The sequence below is a fragment of the Urocitellus parryii genome, chromosome 4, assembly GCF_045843805.1.
Source record: "Urocitellus parryii isolate mUroPar1 chromosome 4, mUroPar1.hap1, whole genome shotgun sequence".
Lineage (NCBI taxonomy): Eukaryota > Metazoa > Chordata > Mammalia > Rodentia > Sciuridae > Urocitellus > Urocitellus parryii.
The window spans coordinates 75,096,662-75,118,212 of NC_135534.1; the positions used below are offsets into that span (position 1 = coordinate 75,096,662).

Consider the following 21,551-nt stretch of genomic DNA (forward strand, 5'->3'; position numbering starts at 1 on the left):
ATATATGCCCCAAATAATGGAGCAGCCATGTTCATCAAGCAAACTCTTCTCAAGTTCAAGAGTCTAATAGACCACCATACAGTAATCATGGGAGACTTCAACACACCTCTCTCACCACTGGACAGATCTTCCAAACAAAAGTTAAATAAGGAAACTATAGAACTCAATAACACAATTAACAACCTAGACTTAATTGACATATATAGACTATACCACCCAACATCAAGTAGCTACACTTTTTTCTCAGCAGCACATGGAACCTTCTCAAAAATAGACCATATACTATGTCACAGGGCAACTCTTAGACAATACAAAGAGGTAGAGATAATACCATGCATCTTGTCTGATCATAATGGAATGAAACTGAAAATCAATGATAAAAGAAGAAAGGAAAAATCAAACATCACCTGGAGAATGAACAATAGGTTGCTGAGTGATCAATGGGTTTTAGAAGACATCAAGGAGGAAATTAAAAAATTCCTAGAGTTAAATGAAAACACAGACACAACATATCGGAATCTATGGGACACATTGAAAGCAGTTCTAAGAGGAAAATTCATTGCTTGGAGTTCATTCCTCAAAAAAAGAAAAAACCAACAAATAAATGATCTCATACTTCATCTCAAAATCCTAGAAAAAGAAGAGCAAAACAACAGCAAAAGAAGTAGAAGGCAAGAAATAATTAAAATCAGAGCTGAAATTAATGAAATTGAAACAAAAGAAACAATTGAAAAAATTGACAAAACTAAAAGCTGGTTCTTTGAAAAAATAAATAAAATTGACAGACCCTTAGCCATGCTAACGAAGAGAAGAAGAGAGAGAACCCAAATTACTAGCATACGGGATGAAAAAGGCAATATCACAACAGACACTTCAGAAATACAGAAGATAATCAGAAACTACTTTGAATCCTTATACTCCAATAAAATAGAAGATAGTGAAGGCATAGATAAATTCCTTGAGTCCTATGATCTGCCTAGATTGAGCCAGGAGGATATAGACAACCTAAACAGACCAATAACAATAGAGGAAATAGAAGAAACCATCAAAAGACTACCAACTAAGAAAAGCCCAGGACCGGATGGATATACAGCAGAGTTTTACAAAACCTTTAAAGAGGAACTAACACCAATACTTTTCAAGCTATTTCAGGAAATAGAAAAGGAGGGAGAACTTCCAAATTCGTTCTACGAGGCCAACATCACCCTGATTCCGAAACCAGACAAAGACACTTCAAAGAAAGAAAACTACAGACCAATATCTCTAATGAACCTTGATGCAAAAATCCTCAATAAAATTCTGGCGAATCGGATTCAAATACATATCAAAAAAATTATACGCCATGATCAAGTAGGATTCATCCCTGGTATGCAAGGTTGGTTCAATACACGGAAAACAATAAATGTTATCCACCACATCAATAGACTTAAAAATAAGAACAATATGATCATATCGATAGATGCAGAAAAAGCTTTCGACAAAGTACAGCATCCCTTTATGTTCAAAACTCTAGAAAAATTAGGGATAACTGGATCATACCTCAACATTGTAAAAGCAATCTATGATAAGCCACAGGCCAGCATCATTCTGAATGGAGAAAAATTGAAGGCATTCCCTCTAAGATCTGGTACAAGACAGGGATGCCCTCTCTCACCACTTCTGTTCAACATAGTCCTCGAAATACTGGCCAGAGCAATTAGGCAGACGAAAGAAATTAAAGGCATAAAAATAGGAAAAGAAGAACTTAAATTATCACTATTTGCAGATGATATGATTCTATACCTAGCAGACCCAAAAGGGTCTACAAAGAAGCTATTAGAGCTAATAAATGAATTCAGCAAAGTGGCAGGATATAAGATCAACACGCATAAATCAAAGGCATTCCTGTATATCAGCGACAGAGCCTCTGAAACGGAAATGAGGACAACTACTCCATTCACAATATCCCCCCAAAAAATAAAATACTTGGGAATCAACCTAACAAAAGAGGTGAAAGATTTATACAATGAAAATTACAGAACCCTAAAGAAAGACATAGAAGAAGACCTTAGAAGATGGAAAAATATACCCTGCTCATGGATAGGCAGAACTAACATCATCAAAATGGCGATATTACCAAAAGTCCTATATAAGTTCAATGCAATGCCAATCAAAATCCCAACAGCATATCTTGTAGAAATCGATAAAAGAATCATGAAATTCATATGGAACAATAAGAGACCCAGAATAGCAAAAACAATACTAAGCAGGAAGTGTGAATCAGGCGGTATAGCGATACCAGACTTCAAACTATACTACAGAGCAATAGTAACAAAAACAGCATGGTACTGGTACCAAAACAGGCGGGTGGACCAATGGTACAGAATAGAGGACACAGTAACCAATCCACAAAACTACAACTATCTTATTTTTGATAAAGGGGCTAAAAGCATGCAATGGAGGAAGGATAGCATCTTCAACAAATGGTGCTGGGAAAACTGGAAATCCATTTGTACCAAAATGAATCTGAATCCCTATCTCTCGCCGTGCACAAAAGTTAACTCAAAATGGATCAAGGAGCTTGATATTAAATCAGAGACATGGCATCTGATAGAAGAAAAAGTTGGTTATGATCTACACGCTGTGGGATCGGGCTCCAAATTCCTCAATAGGACACCCATAGCGCTAGAGTTAACAAATAGAATCAACAAATGGGACTTACTCAAACTAAAAAGTTTTTTCTCAGCAAAAGAAACAATAAGAGAGATAAACAGGGAGCCTACATCCTGGGAACAAATCTTTACTCCACACACTTCAGATAGAGCCCTAATAACCAGAATATACAAAGAACTCAAAAAATTAGACAATAAGATAACAAATAACCCAATCAATAAATGGGCCAAGGACCTGAACAGACACTTCTCAGAGGAGGACATACAATCAATCAACAAGTACATGAAAAAATGCTCACCATCGCTAGTAGTCAGAGAAATGCAAATCAAAACTACCCTAAGATACCATCTCACTCCAGTAAGACTGGCAGCCATTAGGAAGTCAAACAACAATAAGTGCTGGAGAGGATGCGGGGAAAAGGGCACTCTTGTTCATTGCTGGTGGGACTGCAAATTGGTGCAGCCAATTTGGAAAGCAGTATGGAGATTTCTTGGAAAGCTGGGAATGGAACCACCATTCGACCCAGCTATTCCCCTTCTCGGTCTATTCCCTAAAGCCCTAACAAGAGCATGCTACAGGGACACTGCTACATCGATGTTCATAGCAGCTCAATTCACGATAGCAAGACTGTGGAACCAGCCTAGATGCCCTTCAATAGATGAATGGATAAAAAAAATGTGGCATTTATATACTATGGAGTATTACTCTGCATTAAAAAATGACAAAATCATAGAATTTGGAGGGAAATGGATGGCATTAGAGCAGATTATGCTAAGTGAAGCTAGTCAATCTTTAAAACACAAATTCCAAATGACTCCTTTGATATAAGGAGAGTGAACAAGGACAGGGTAGGGACGAAGAGCTTGAGAAGAAGATTTACATTAAACAGGGATGAGAGGTGGGAGGGAAAGGGAGTGAGAAGGGAAAGTGCATGGAAATGGAAGGCGATCCTCAGGGTTATAAAAAATGTCATATAAGAGGAAAGGAGGGGTAAGACAAGATAATACAAATGGAAGAAATGATTTACAGTAGAAGGGGTAGAGAGAGAAAAGGGGAGGGGAGGGGAGGCGAGGGGAGGGGAGGGGGGTTAGTAGAGAATAGGACAGACAGCAGAATACATCAGACACTAGAAAGGCAATATGTCAATCAATGGAAGGGAAACTGATGTGATACAGCAATTTGTATACGGGGTAAAAGCGGGAGTTCATAATCCATGTGAATCAACCATGTAATATGATGTATTAAGAACTATGTAATGTTATGAACGACCAATAAAAAAAAAAAAAAAAAAAAAAGAAAATGAATTAAACAAACAAATTCAAATGGCAAAGAAGGAGCTTTACCAGGAGATAGAGATCTTAAAAAAAATCAAGCAGTAATCCTAGAAATGCAGGAAACTATAAACCAAATTAAAAACTCAAACGAGAATATTACAAATAGACTAGATCAAGTAGAAGTCAGAACATCAGATAATGAAGACAAAGTTTATCAACTTGAAAAGAATATAGTCAACACAGAAAAGATGCTTAAATCCCACTAGCAATCTATTCAAGAGATATGGGATGTCACAAAAAAAACAAATTTGAGAGTCATCGGGATAGAAAAAGGCATAGAGATTCAAACCAAAGGAATGGAAAACATATTAAATGAAATAATTCTAGAAAACTTTCCAGAGATGAAAGATGGAATGGATTGCCAAATCCTAGAAGCCTACAGGACCCCAAACATTCAAAACCATAATAGACCAACTCCAAGACATATAATTATGAAGATAGCCAACATACAGAACAAGGAGAGAATATTAAAAGCTACTAGAGAAAGGAGGCAGATTACATTCAGGGGTAAACCAATTAGGTTAACGACTGATTTTTCATCACAGACTTTGAAAGCGAGAAGATCCTGGAACAATGTATTTCAAACACTAAAAAATAATGGATTCCAACAAAGAATACTGTATCCAGCAAAATTAAGCTTCAGATTTGACAATAAAATTAAAATCTTTCACGATAAACAAAAGCTAAAAGAATTCCCAGCCAGAAAACCAGCACTGCAAACCATTTTGTGCAAAATACTACAAGAAGAGGAATTGAAAAATAGTGCCCAAACCTAACAGTGGGAGGCATCTCAGTAAAGGGGGAGGAAAATAACCAAAAAGTAAAAACTAGCCAAACTGAAATAAATAAATAAATAAACATGACTGGAAGTACAAATCATATTTCAATTGTAACCTTAAATGTTAATGGCCTAAACTCACCAATAAAGAGACATAGGCTAGTAACCTGGATCAAAAAAACAAATCCAACAATATGCTGCCTTCAGGAGACTCATATGATAGGAAAAGACATACACAGGCTGAAGGTGAAAGGTTGGGAAAAATCATACCACTCACATGGCCCTCAGAAGCAAGCAGGAGTGGCCATACTCATATCAAATACAATCAAATTCAAACCTAAGTTAATCAAAAGGGATAAAGAAGGACACTATATACTGTTAAAAGAAACCATCAACCAAAAAGACATAACAATTATCAATTTGTATTCACCAAACAATGGAGCTGCAACGTTCATAAAACAAACTCTCCTCAAGTTCAAAAGTCAAATAGACTACAACACAATAATTATGGGTGACTTCAACACACTGCTCTCACCATTAGTCAGATCCTCTAGACAAAAACTGAATAAAGAAACTATAGAACTCAACAGCACAATCAATAACCAAGACTTAACTGACATATATAGAATATATCAACCATCATCAAGTGGATAAATGTTCTTCTCAGCAGCACATGGATCCTACTCAAAGATAGACCATATATTATGCCATAGGGCAACTCTTAGTAAATATAAAGGCGTGGAGATAATACCATGCACCATATCTGATCATAATGGAATGAAACTGGAAATCAATGATAAAAGAAGGAAGGAAAAATCCTACATCACATGGAAAATTAACAATATGTTACTGAATGATCAATGGGTTACAGAAGACATAAAGGAGGAGATAAAAAAATCTTAGAGACAAATGACAATGCAGACACAACATACCAGAATTTATGGGACACAATGAAAGCAGTTTTAAGAGGGAAATTCATTTCTTGGAGTTCTTTCCTCAAAAAAAGAAAAAACAACAAATAAATGAACTCTCACTACACCTCAACAACCTAGAAAAGGAAGAGCAAAACAACAGAAAATGTAGTAGAAGACAAGAAATAATTAAAATTAGAGCAGAAATCAACGAAATTGAAACAAACAAAAAAAATTGAAAAAAATGATAAAACTAAGAGATGGTTCTTTGAAAAAATAAATAAGATCAACAGACCCTTAGCCATGCTAATGAAGAGAAGAAGAGAGAGAACTCAAATAATTAACATACAGGATGAAAAAGGCAATATCACAACAGACACTACAGAAATACAGAAGATAATTAGAAAGTATTTTGAAACCCTATATTCCAATAAAACAGAAGATAGTGAAGATATCAATAAATTTCTTAAGTCATAGATCTGCCCAGATTGAGTCAGGAAGACACACACAATTAAAACAGACCAATAACAAAGGAAGAAATAGAAGAAGCCATCAAAAGACTACCAACAAAAAAAAGCCCTGGACCGGATGGGTATAGAGCAGAGTTCTACAAAACCTTCAAAGAAGAATTAATACCAATACTTTTCAAGCTATTTCAAGAAATAGAAAAAGAAGGAGCTCTTCCAAATTCATTCTATGAGGCCAACATCACCCTGATCCCAAAACCAGCCAAAGATACTTCAAAGAAAGAAAACTACAGACCAATATCTCTAATGAACTTGGGTGCAAAAATTCTCAATAAAATCCTGGCGAATTGAATACAAAAGCATATAAAAAAATTGTGCACCAAATCGAATACAAAAGCATATAAAAAAATTGTGCAACATTATCAAGTAGGATTCATCCCTAGGATGCAAGGCTGGTTCAATATACGGAAATCAATAAATGCTATTCACCACATCAATAGACTTAAAGACAAGAACCATATGATCATCTCGATAGATGAAGAAAAAGCATTTGACAAAGTACAGCATCCCTTTATGTTCAAAACACTAGAAAAACTAGGAATAACAGGAACTTACCTCAACATTGTAAAAGCTATACAAGCTAAACCTCAGGCTAGCATCATCCTAAATGGAGAAAACCTGAAGGCATTCCCTATAAAATCTGGAACAAGACAGGGATGCCCTCTATCACCACTTCTATTCAATTTAGTTCTTGAAATACTAGCCAGAGCAATTAGACAGACAAAAGAAATTAAAGGCATAAAAATAGGAAAAGAAGAATTTAAATTATCTCTATTTGTGGATGACATGATAATATATTTAACAGACCCAAAAGGGTCTACAAAGAAACTGCTAGAGTTAATAAATGAATTCAGCAAAGTGACAGGATATAAAATCAACATGCATAAATCAAAGGCATTCCTGTATATCAACAACAAAACTTCTGAAATGGAAATGAGGAAAAACACTCCATTCACAATATCCTCAAAAAAAAATAAGATACCTGGGAATCAACCTAACAAAAGAGGTGAAAGATTTATACAATGAAAACTACAGAACCCTAAAGAGAGAGATAGAAGAAGATCTCAGAAGATGGAAAAATATACCCTGTTCATGGATAGGCAGAACTAACAACATCAAAATGGAGATATTACCAAAAGTTCTCTACAGGTTTAATGTGATGCCAATCAAAATCCCAACGGCATTTCTTGTAGAAATAGATAAAGCAATCATGAAATTCATATGGAAAAACAAAAGACCCAGAATAGCAAAAGCAATTCTAATCAGGAAGTGTGACTCTGGAGGTATAGCGATACCAACCAGAGTTCAAACTGTACTACAAAGCAATAGTAACAAAAACAGCGTTGCATTGGTACCAAAACAGGCGGGTGGACCAATGGTACAGAATAGAGGACACAGAAACCAATCCACAAAACTACAATTTTCTTATATTTGATAAAGGGGCTAAAAACATGCAATGGAGGAAGGACAGCATCTTCAACAAATGGTGCTGGGAAAATTGGAAATTCATCTGCAACAAAATGAAACTGAATCCCTTTCTCTCACCATGCACAAAAGTTAACTCAAAATGGATCAAGGAGCTAGATATCAAATCAGAGACACTGCATCTGATAGAAGAAAAAGTTGGCTACGATCTACATACTGTGGGGTCGGGCTCCAAATTCCTCAATAGGACATCCATAGCCCAAGAGTCAATAACAAAAATAAACAAATGGGACTTACTCAAACTAAAAAGTTTTTTCTCAGCAAAAGAAACAATAAGAGAAGTAAATAGAGACCTACATCCTGGGAACAAATTTTTACCCCTCACACTTCAGATAGAGCCTTAATATCCAGAGTATACAAAGAACTCAAAAATTTAAACAATAAGATAACAAATAACCCAATCAACAAATGGGCCAAGGACCTGAACAGACACTTCTCAGAGGAGGACATACAATCAATCAACAAGTACATGAAAAAATGCTCACCATCTCTAGCAGTCAGAGAAATGCAAATCAAAACCACCCTAAGATACCATCTCACTCCAGTAAGATTGGCAGCGATTAGGAAGTCAAACAACAATAAGTGTTGGGGAGGATGTGGGGTAAAGGGTACACTTGTACATTGCTGGTGGGACTGCAAATTGGTGAGGCCAATTAGGAAAGCAGTATGGAGGTTCCTGGGAAAGCTGGGAATGGAACCACCATTTGACCCAGCTATCGCCCTTCTCGGACTATTCCCTGAGGATCTTAAAAGAGCCTAGTATAGGGATACTGCCACATCAATGATCATAGCAGCACAATTCACAATAGCTAGACTGTGGAACCAACCTACATGTCCTTCAGTAGATGAATGGATAAAAAAAATGTGGCATCTATACACAATGGCGTATTGTGCAGCACTAAAAAATGACAAAATCATAGAATTTGGAGGGAAATAGGTGGCATTAGAGCAAATTATGCTAAGTGAAGCTATCCAATCCTTAAAAAACAAACGCCAAATGTCTTCTTTGATATAAAGAGAGCAACTAAGAACAGAACAGGGAGGAAGAGCATGAGGAAAAGATTAACATTAAACAAAGACGAGTGGGGGGGAGAGAAAGGGAGAGAGAAGGGAAAGCATATGGAAATGGTAGGAGACCCTCAATGTTACACAAAATTACATATAAGAGGATGTGAGGGGCAAGGGGGAGGGAAACAAGGGAGAGAACTGAATAACAGCAGAGGAGGTAGAGAGGGAGGATGGGAGGGGAGGGGAGGGGGGATAGTAGGGGATAGGAAAGGTAGCAGAATACAACAGTCACTAATATGCCATTATGTAAAAATGTGAGTGTGTAACCGATGTGATTCTGCAATTTGTATTTGGGGTAAAAATGGGAGTTCATAACGCAATTGAGTCAAATGTAGAAAGATGATATATCATGAGCTTTGTAATGTTTCGAACAACCAATAAAAAATAAATAAATAAATAAATAAATAAATAAATAAATAAATAAAAAGAAAGTTAAATTAATGTAAAATTAATATGGGCAAATATAAAGCAAATGAATGCCCAAATATATTGTGTAATTGATCAAAGAAAGTCAATTATATATCCATTTTGTATTGATATGTATGTATGAAGATATTAAGACCTCATTTGGTTTTGAATTTTATGAGGTTGGTCTTGATATATAAGAACACACACATATAAATATATACAGGTATAGATAAAAAAAAAAAGATCAAATGAAGAGCCTTGTTCTTCCTTATCTTTTTGATAGCAAAAACAAAACTAAGTCCAAAGAAGAAGAGTAACTAGGATCCAGGTAAAGAACTAGAAGGCTGGAAACAAGAAAGAATGGGCTAAAAGTGATAATCCAAAGAGAGCAAAACAGAATTGAAGCTGTGAAAGAAAAACACATTCCTGAGGCCCACTTTTGCATAGTGACCAATGTGTACAAAGGTGGGTGGCAGCTTAAAGGATCTACATAAAAATGAATACAAATAGCAGATATTCAGTAAGTGATAACCCAAGCAGAAAGTAGAAAGAAAAGGGGAAAGAAAGGGAACAGAAGGGAAGAAATTTTTGTGTACTCTTGCCAGGGTGGTATAACCATATAAAATAATTTTCCTAGAAGATAAAGCTTATGTGTGGAACTTTCACTCTTGTAAGTTCCCTTATTCTGGTCATGCCTCTTCTCTCTACTCATACCTCTTCCACCTCCAATTTATCAGCATTTAGTGCCCTTCTACATTACCTAGGTCCCCCAAACACTGTGCCTAATCCATACCAAGTAATTATTCTTTTCCACTACTCTCTGAAATAACAAGCCAAAAATTAAAAATGTAAAAAGCACTGTTTTTATTTAAATGTCAAAATGGAACTCTGACAAACTAATTCAAAGCTACTGACATTAATATTATATTACCCTAAGAACTATACATGATTTTAGTAAGAATTATCCTAACTCTCTTTGTATTCTCTAATCCTACCAATATATCCATGGAAAGAATTTCAAGTAACAGCAATAGTAAATGAGAAGATATTTTACATGGTATAGTAATGATGATAACATTATTTTATATTCACATAATGCTTTTTTCTTCACAAAATGCTCTCTCTTCCTCATTCTTTTGTCTGAATACCCAGAGGAGAATAATGGAATTTTTTAAAAAGTCCTATTTTATCATAAATTTTAATATAAAGTAGTGTTATAGAATTTATTTTTCAAAACTTTCTTATATGCATACTTTCATTTAACTCACCCAAACATATAGTTTTTAATTTCCATTTATTGACAAAGAAAATGAGATTCAGAGATATGAAATGATTCTCCATAAATTCATTATCAACACAGCTCTATTCATGGAGTGTTTACTAAGTACAGGGATTCCACTAAATACTTCATATGCCTTATGTTTTATTCATTATTCACAGTAACCTTATGAGTAGGTATTATTATTATTTTAACATTTTATAAATAAAAGAATTTAAGTTCAAAGAGGTTAAATAATTTATTCACATCACTAGCAAAAGGCAAAATTCAAACACAGGGCTCTTAAAATGACTCTTGGTCATTCTGCTATGCCAACCTGCCTCCTATAGGCCCAGTGCTATTACTGAAACACTATAACCCTGATCAGTAATTGTTCAGTAATACAAAAATTCTTTCTTTCTGTTAACCAAGTTAGAATTGTAGAATTCAGCTTAGCACCTCAAGTTCTGTGAAAAAATATACACATATATAAATTCTTAAAGTCAAAGTGGGGAGGATACTGTGTCCATTTCTTACACACACGCACACGCACACACAAGAAAAAGATAAGTTAGGCAGAAAGTTAACCATAATTGGGAGCTAAAATCAGGTAATACTGCATTGCTAAATAGGAGGAGAGTGATATGTGCCTCAGTATAAAACAGTATAGAACAGAGATAAATCATTTATAGCTCAGAAAAACACCTAAGAAACTACAACAACAGAAATCAAAACTCGAATTAGATACTTCTTTTAAAGTGTTTTAAAACAAGCCATGGTTGTATTCCTAAAATAAAGACTCTTGGTTAAATGCCATCTTATTTCAAGATATCACCATCACCAACATAACACAGAATAGTTCTATGAGTACCCTGCTGCTGTCATCCTATGATATAAACAATATATTACAGGTTAAAATCTTCTGTGGTGTGGGAGTAATGTAAAGGTGCCGATTTACATTTTTCAAACATCATATAAACCAGAATTTAAGTTGAGCAGCTAGTATTTAATCACATATATGCTGAGGAGTAACAAAACAGGTCCCTTTCCTCCAGCCACCTGAGAATATAGTTCAAGAACTAGAAGGCAAAATTTATACGTAAGCTTTTCCCAGGCTGAATACAAACAGGTAAATGTCACTTTCTTTCAAGATAAGACCTCTGGGTCTTTTTAAACTACATACTATTAAAACCACATCAAAGCTTTATTTTGAGAATCCATCTGATTTTATTTCAAGAGAAAAAAATAATCATTGACAGGCACACTACAGGGACTCCGTAGGATCCAAAACAATGACCCCATTGTTCTTCCTGTTAATCTCAATTCACACTAAATTTAATGCTACAGTAAAGAAGCCTCTAGAAATTAATAAGTGAAGCAGATCCAGGCAAAAATGAAATATTTCTAACTTCTAAAATCAGGAGATTTTGTATGCCTTTTTGGAAACCAAGATCAACTCCTTCCTATATTCAAAATTTCCCAATGGTGTCCTATTTATCTCAGAGCAAAAGCCTCTAACACAAACTGACTGGTTATCTGTATGACCACACCTACTTTTCTTCCTTTTGTTAATTCAGCTGCATTTGAACATTCCTGCCCCATTATTTCTTGAATATACTAAGTATGTTCCCAGTTTGGGATCTTCACACTAGCTAATCATTCTACCTAGAATGGTCTCTCCCCAAGATAATCTCATGGAAAATTCCTTCATAGCCTTCAAATTTGGCTCAGGTGTCAACTCATCATTAAAGCCTATCCTAATCACCCCATTAAAATCATAATCTCCTGCAAATAGGACTATCAATAGTCTTCAACCAGATCTCTTTTCCCATAGCAGTCATCCCATACTAGTATAGCATATACTTCACTTAATTTTAATAATTACCTGTTTTTCTCCTCCATTAGAGTACAAGGTCCATGACAGGAGAAATTTTTTGTATTTGTTGATGTATGTCTAATCCCTGGTTTATAATAAATACTCAATAAATATGGGTAGAATATGTTAATGAAGGAATAAAGCTATCTTCACAAAGATGGGTTCAGTGAATAAGCTAGAAAATAACAATCATTATAAACTATACTATGAAAAAGTACAGACTTTTTAAACTAAAGATCTTGTTCTCATTTAAAGAACAAAATCCCTTAGTAAGGGGTCTGAGGATAAAAATGTCCTCCATAGGGCAGAAAATTATAGGAAATCTTTCTTATTTTAGAAACTCTGGCAATATGAATATCTTAAGGCTCACTTATGGGTTAAATACCCCTAATCTCAACCTTGGAAACTCTAGCAATAACCCCCTTTTTTAGTAGATTACAGGATTGAACGGTAAAGTTGACATTTGTCACTCCCCTGTTTTAAGAACCTTCACATGGATATGTGTGTAGGTATAGAAGAAGAAGACAAAAAGGTGTTTTTCTTCACCTCCTTGGGAAATGGTAATATGGCAAGACCATGCTATCAAATAAAGGTTTAAATTAATTAAAGGACAAAAACATTAGAATAATTTAAACATCATTCTAAAAATCTCTACATTTCTAATCCAGTCAGCTATTCCTTTTCCCATTGTAATAGAACTGCTATGAAGAATTTATTACTTCAAGAGTGAACTCCAATTACAGAAATAGAGATAAACCAAACTAGCTGTAATCATATCAGAAGTAGGCTCCTAGAAAAATACTGACAAATGACCAGCTGTGAGGTGTCATACCAGAATTATTTTATATCTAGGGACCCAAATTGTCTTGGGAGCATTTCAGAGTAAATTGAGAAAGTTTTTCACATTTTTTCTTTTTTTCTTTTTTTAACCAACCTTAGAAGAAATAAGAGATCAGGAAGAGCTAGAGGGAAAGCAGTAGGGATTAACACATGAAAAACACTTCAAAGAGTGTTTAGGATTTAAATAGTCCCATCTAGATGTTTGCTATTACTATCTGTACTCCTAACCTTAATTGTATAATAAGCAATTGCTTAGTTAAATGTATATCATATAAAAAGAAGAAAATATATCAAAATGTTTACCATGTTTACTTCAGAATGATAGAATTATATAGTTTAACTTTCCTACTTTCCCTACCTATTTTTATGCATCCTACTCCATTCAAATAAAACTGATTGTTATTCCTTGTATATATCCCATGCTTTATCATTTCTCTGACTTACCCATTCTGCACACTCTATCTATTATTCAAGGTAATAATAAATAGCAGATAACAATTACTGAATATGCCAGGTACTATGTTAAGCACATTTATAACTCATTTAATGAGTTTGAAGCCCTTTGAGGTAGCTATGACTAGTATTCCTGCTGTATTGATGTACAGTGTGATTGAATAACTTATTTAACTTCTGTTACCATTTCCCTGAACTCATCTTTTTAAATTTTTTTTTCATTTGTTCTTTTTAGATATACATGACAATAGAAGGTCTTTTGACATACATACATGGAGTTTAACTTATTTTAATTAGGATCCCATTCCGAATAGAAATATTATATAGAAATAGAAAAATTCAGATACTCAACTGAGCAACAAACTCCTTGAAGTCAGGGTCAATGGGAAAATATATCTTTAATTGTTTGTCTCCTGACAAGAGTATCTAGCACAGAGCCTAACAAAATATAGTAGCTTAAGGAATAAATATTTAAATGAAAGAATTAATGGATGAATGAGTCATTCTATTAACAGTCACTTGGATTATCTAAATATTCTAAAAATATATCTAAGTCTCATGGAAAATTCAGATGAACCTAAAAAGCTAGAGTTTTCTTTAGTAGCTTTGTTTTTAGGATAAAAAATGCTATAAAACAAAATACCATAACTGAATTTCTCAACAAGCAAGTGACAAGATGGGAAAATATTCTATATGCTTGAGAAAAATTAATAAACAAAGTAAACAAAAATCCTTGGCATCATAAAATTTACTTTCTACTAAAAGGGAAATCAGACATTTAATCCTTGTGAGAATGCCATTTTAGAGGAAGAAACAGATCTAGAGGTGTTAAGTAATTTCCCCAAAGTCACACAACTAAGTGAGGGAGCCTGAATTCAAGCCCAAATGCTCTGACTCATGAGTTCTTACTCCTACCCAGTAGGCCATAATGTGTCTTTCATAAGGTATTATGTCCTGTGAACAAAATCAAAGCAAGAAGCTTAAAAAAAAATAAAAGCAAGAAACAGTAATGAACAGTAATGGCAGTGCTAGGTGCTAGGCAAGTGAGGCAGGTATTTTAAACAGGATGGGGTAAGAATCACTAAGAAGATTCCATTAAACTTTTGAAAAAGATGATGCCCTTACCACATGCAGATATCTGCAGGAATAGTATTTCAGGGAAGGAAGAAGCAAATACAAAGGTCTGAGGCTTCATGTGTTTGAGGGGCAGAGAAGCTAGGGAAGCTGGACAGAAGTAGGGGAAAAGTAGTATGATTAGATCAGAGAACTAACTGAGGTCACAAATTGTATAGCTCTACAGGCCATTGTAAGAAACATAGGTTACTTGACAAAAGAGTGACATGATATGACTCCTCTTCTAATAGAAGTATTAAAGATGTCACCTCTGTGAAGATTTCTAGATTCCATGAACATTTGAAAACCCAACAATAGAAAATCAGTCATTTACAATTATCTTAAATATTATGCAGTGTCATAGTGCATGTTACAAAATTCCAACCTAATTTCTCCATCATATCTGACTTATTTTACAGAAAAATTAATGGCATAGAAACACTACCTCAGGGTCAAAAACATCAAAGGACTACTGAGTTGGGAGGTAAGATGTGCTGCATTTTTCACAAGTATCTTTAAAAATCAAACTTTTGATGAAATGTAGACTTCATTTTACTTATTAACTAACATTTTTAGAACCTGATTAAGGTTTTTCTGCTATGCTCTTGTCCTTATAGCAAATTTTCTTGTAGTAAGCCAGACATTAAAATCCAAGTAACAACATATTTGCTATTTTCAAACATCAAATCTTTCTTCATCTGTTGCAGAAGAATAGAGTGAGATATTGATGAACTTTCTTTGGATGTCCTTGTTTATGTTGACCATTCTACATTGAGCTACTGTATGGGAGGCCTCAAGAACCTACAGGGGCAAAGAAACAGAAAGCACACACATCATATGCTAGTTTTTAAGTTCAAAAGCTACATTCCAGATGGAAGACTAAAAAGATTTATAAGAATATGCAAGAAGATGGAATATATTTTTTTCAATCAAATATATACAGTCCAGCTTCCTCATGCTAAGATGCAGAGGACTGTCAGGAATGCTGGCTTCTGCCTATTATCCCAGAAGCTCAGGAGGCTGAGAGAGGAGGATCCCAAGTTCAAGGCCAGCCTCAGGAACTTAGTGAGGCCCTAAGCAACTTAGTGAGACCCTGTCTTAAAATAAAAAGTAAAACGGACTGAGGATGTAGCTAAGTGGTTAAGCACTCTTAGTTTTAATGCCTGGTACCAAAAGCTAAAACAAACAAAAAGACACAGAGGAATAAAAGAAATAGTGTTATCGCCGAATATCTAGGCAGAAAGTCCTAGGTAACCTTGTAAGGTCCCGCTATACTACAATAAGAATAGGAAGTAAACAAATGTTCATTTTGCTACTTATTTTTACCCATGTAGCCCCTAAACAGAGTTTTTGGGGGGTTATTTGTTTTAAGTGAAGGAATTTTGTGGTTGAAATGAGGAGGAGAAGCAGTTGGTAGAATGCACCTTACACCTAGAAACCAGGTGGAGACACATGATCACCACTTTGAATACCAAAATAAAGAAATTATGACTCCTAAATATTTAAAAGGAAATGTCCCAACAGGAATTATCTCATAGTGAATGCTGACTGGTGACCACAGATGTCTCTCCTGACCCCTCCCAATGTCACTCAATCTATAAGTACTCACTGAGTCTTATAATGTGCCTCCAGGCAGTGTCCTCAACAAAGAGATGTACATTATACTGTGTCTCTGTTCCCACTGTGATGCCATGTTAGAATATAAATGCACAAGGAAATTGTTCTCTCTGAGAAAAAAGAAGTATGAAAGGAAAGCAGGAAGGTTATTAAGTATAAAGCAGAAATGCTCTGAGAAAACTCAAAATTGAGTTTAAATCAGGTTTTGTATTCACAGGAAGATTTGTTTTTATACTAAGATCAGGAGGATTTATAGAAAAATAAAGTTAAAATTCTCTACACTTCTCTAGTTCTTTGACATTACTCTGTGTTAGGCACTGGATATACATTGTTGCCCTTCCTTGTGGAAGCCTCTACTTGGGGAGACACACACTTCCCTGTCATTAATTATAACACTGTCATCTTGCAGCCAAGAGTCACTTCCTCCCCACCTGTCTTTAAAATACTAGAAACAATGCTTGTTTCAGAAGTTTTCAGTCTTATGCTACCATGTTTTGACTTCACATTGTCAAAATAATGCAAGAGACTGGCTTGAATCTACTAAAACAAAACATACAAACAATAAATTAAATCCGGAATTCATAATATAGAATTTTACTACTTCAATCACTAATCATGACTTTTGCCTCATACCAGTAGACTGAAGTCAGAGAATACTTTATTTGCATTTTTCTTGTATCATCAAAGCTTTTTAGAGGCTAATGGATGTCTTATGAAAATATTTATTTTTAAAAATCTACTAATCCTTATGCAATCCACTAGAACATAATATTCCAATGGTGCTTCCATTACCTTTGAATATTTTCAAAACTTCTATTTCCAGAGACAATCTACCAGTAATATAATAAATAATTTTATTGCTTTAGAGAATATTATCCATGACTTCCTTTGCCAGATTTAATCAGCCAAGACACATTGGTTATTTCTCTAGTCTGGCCTACATTCTGAAGAAGCTTAGCTAAAAGAATGGAAAGAAAGAGGCTGAATTGGATATGCAAGGAATCCTATGGCCAGATTGAAGGTGAAACTAGAAGACTCTTAGACTTCTATTTCAACATACATTTTTTGAGCCTACTATGTGCTAAACACCTTTATGGGTTGTAAGTCATCATAGAAAAGAGAGATTCATATTTTATAGAGTTTATATGTATTTCTAGCTCTTAAATAAACTCAGTTTGTCCAAGAAAAAGGATACAAGGTGAGAATTAAAAACTGGAACAGCATTTGTACTACATCATCAGAATCCACCTAGGTTGTTGTCCCTTAGTCTAAGCTTTCCTAGTTGTAATTGAGAGATTATAGTAATTGAGAGATTCAATTTGGCTCTATATCTCAATTTACTATTCTCTACAAAGACCATTTAAGCAACAACTAAATTTGGATTCACTTTCTAAACTTTGATCTTGAAAAGTCAAACTCCAGAGGACAGGATCATCAATTTTTCTGTCTCAATACACTGAAAACTCAAATAAAAGACATTTCTATCTCCATCTTCAGTGAGATAGGTCAATCAACTCATTCCTTTGTCTTATTTAGCTCTACATGAAGAAAACAATCCATTTAATTTTGGAAGCAAATTGATTGGAATTCTTTGTGTTTATCTTCTGATATTTAAAATATAACTTGTGTAATCTTTAGTACACCATTTGCTGAGAACTTCAAGCTGCCATAGAACAGAGTTAAAGAAACTCTAAAATTGCATGTAGGAAAGCACTGATTGTATTAACTTTTGTTTATGCTAATTTTGTCAGGAATAAATAAGTCTAATATTCATGTGAATATTCATCCTCATATTGCTGGCATCTATTCAAAAACCAATTAAAAGTCCAATTTGTATGGATTAAGTCAAATAATCTTTTAAATAACAACTAGTAAAATCTAACTTTAAAAAAATATTTTGATTGATACATTTGAAGAAAAGGTGTCAATCAAAAACCAAAGATATTACATATATATAATAATCCAGACAAAATATTTGTCTCTAATATATATATATATATATATAGTATAAATTAAATTATTTAAATATACAAAAAATCCAAACAAATTTACAAGAAATTTACCAAAAAAGAGCAAAAATTATCCATACATTCACAGAAGAGAAAATTTAACTGGTTAATAAAAATATGAAACTGTGCCCAAATTCACTAATAGTGAATTCATTAATATTCTGGGTACTAGTAATTAAGTGAACAATGAAATATCACTATGCCTATTAAACTGCTAAAAAAAAGAACTACAACATCTATTGCTGACATAGATGTAAGGTAAAAACTGCATCCACATGAATTGCTGTTGAAATGTGAAAAATGAAATCAGTCTGGAAATACTTATTTAAATTAGATGTTTGTATGCTCTTGGAGCTAATAATGCCACCTCTGGGAATTTATTCCTTAGAACAAAAGCATCAGTGTTTCAGATATACATATAAAGATAATTGTAGCATTAATCATAGTGGCAGAAAATTGGAAACAGTAAATTGAATAAATCATGATACACCTAAGCTATGAAATTATATTTCCATCAGAAGAACCAATTAAAGTATTCCTGACAATGTGAAAATTTCAAGAAATATGAGCATGTGTTTTAGAAAAAATGACTTCCCTAAATTACCTCTGGATGAATACATGTGTGCATGTGCCAGTAAGGATATGTAGATAAAGTCCACATATATATGTCTATAGTGAGTGCAGAAGGAAGAAACATGTTTGTAACACAGATTACCTTTCACATGAAGAGGGCAGAGTTAAAGCAGTATAGGAAGAAAGTGAAAGAAGACATGCAGAAATGGAAAAAAATGGTTAAGTAGAACAGTATTTAGAATAAAAATATATTTTATCATTTATGCAAAATTATATATGGGACTATGCATCTGGAAATTGAATAAGAATATTTTTTGAAAACAAAAAAGGGAAAATGTTAAGGCAATAAAAACCAAGGAAAAATTGTAGGAATGCAGAATAGCAAAGCAAAGAAAAAAAAAGAAAAAATAAATTTAACACATAAAAATTAAAAATATTTTTAATGTCAAAAAAGCACTATAAGGGATGGGGATGTGGCTCAAGCGGTAGCACGCTAGTCTGGCATGTGTACGACCCGGGTTGGATCCTCAGCACCACATACAAACAAAGATGTTGTGTCCGCCTATAACTAAAAAATAAATATTAAAATTCTCAAAAAAAAGCACTATAAGCAAAAGTAATAGTAATGAACAAAGGAGAAAAATGTAACAATAAGACAACAGGCTAGCATGTTTCATAAACAAAATGCTTTTGCAAAATAAGAATTCTAGTTCTATCTAGAAAAATGGGCAAATTTGAATGATCACAAGAGGAAAAATGTATATAATAATTCAGTGCCAATAGGAACAAGTAATTGCAATAAAAAAGCATTAAGTAAAAAAATCTATTGATTTTACAAAATATTTTAAATGATAAATTAATGTTACGTTGAATATAGGCATATGTCTTTTGAAACAATGCTGATAGCAAGTATTTGCAAAGTACTTTGCCAATCTAAATTATGAGTTTTATATGATTATCCTGGGACTCAAAAGTCTCATTCATAAAATCAGCCCTAATGAAAGAATTTAAAAAACAATAATATAATCACATAGATGTTTATTACTACACTACTCAGGAGAAAATTTGAAATAACCTAAGTATGAATGAAGAACTGCTTAAATAAGTTTTGAATGATAGAATATTATATACTCACTCAGTTTCAAAAATACTTTGTGACAAGGTATGCTTAAATACTATTAGTATAACATTAAAATCAAAAGACATAAAAATCCTCTAGATGCTATTGTTTCTATTTAATATGCGTAGATTTGTATAGAGTATAGAGGACAAAAAATGTAAAAATAATTATTTGTAGGTGTTAAAATTAGGATGATGCTTATTTTTATGTTTTTAAGTATAAATTCACGTTTGGTGTCAATTAATAACTCAGTTTTTATTCAAGTGGCTAAGATGATCATGCTCAGTCTTATCTCATTTCCAAATCAATTCTGAGCAAGGCAGAAAGTACATGAGATATTAAATCTTAACAATCCTAAAATGCAATAATCAAGCTCCCATTGACAATAGCTTCCAAATCATGGTATTAACTTCATGACCCCAAACTTTACATATGGTGTGTGTGTGTGTATACTATTACCACTCTTTTAAAGTACTGACTGACATTTGAAAGTATCATTGATCTGCCCCTGCCTTCATAGTTGCACTCAGCTATGGATCTAAAACAGGCTTCAACTTGCCTTGCACTTTGGCAATTGTTAAGTCCAATAGAAGTCTCCAAATTCTATTTTTTTTATTAGCTACAAATGACATTATCTCCAAATTCTTTGATCCCATAATCCTATCTGTAAAAACTCTTTGAGTAAGTAACTTTTAATAGCTTTATGTTTATTTTTAAATGCATATCTATTAATATTAATATAGTATATGTTATAAATTACCCAAACCCAAAAATTTAAAGATTCTAAATTCAAAAGAATTCTAAAATAAAAAGAAGTTTGAGTTCTAAGATTTTGTTCCTACACCACCATGGATCATTCATGCTCCAGGATGTTATAGAAATCATAGCCTTGGATCACATTTTCCTATTCCATTATCCTACTCCAATCCCACATTGCATAAGGAAACATGTTTTGAAATTCCAGAATGCTTAAACTTGAGTCAACTCAAAATACAGCAATATTCATAACAATACTCACTTGTGTGATGTGAAGAATCATACCAAAAAGTCATACCAAAGAGCCGTACCTTTCCTCTTCCCTGGGGTTTTATCTCTTAGCAAATCTAGATTTTCCTATGTGAAATTTACACACAGTGTGGTATAAATAAAATTCTTTTATTATTGTTGCCATATTGATAACAATTACTGCTACTACTACTATTACTACTATCACAACTTTTCTACTGGCATAAGTTCTAATATGATTCAGCACTTTAAGAAGTGTCAATAATATACCTCTGCAGATTTTTGAAGACTGTCATGGCATGAAGCAAGAATAGATGTCTTCTCCCATTTCTGTGCAACTTGATTGGCTTCTTCAATCTTTTGTTCACAACTTTTTTGGGAATTTAGTAGTGTCACCTCATAAAATTCTTGAATATCTATAAAGAAAATGTAAGGAAAGAATCAAAATGTCATGCAAAACCTCATAAATAGCTTCTGCATATATACTCATAGCAGCAGATAAAAAAAACTCCAAGAATTATCTT

At 33.8% G+C, this 21,551-nt stretch overlaps 1 protein-coding gene across 1 annotated transcript in view; it reads right to left on the bottom strand.

Annotated features, from left to right (window-relative positions):
- The window catches only part of Dlg2 (discs large MAGUK scaffold protein 2), a 2,013,368-nt gene that overhangs the window by 1,671,804 nt on the left and 320,013 nt on the right, over positions 1-21,551 (bottom strand). Inside the window, exon 3 of the mRNA XM_077797652.1 lies at positions 21,298-21,443. Within this exon, the coding sequence (XP_077653778.1) occupies positions 21,298-21,443 (146 nt within the window). The remainder of the gene's footprint in view (positions 1-21,297; positions 21,444-21,551) is intronic.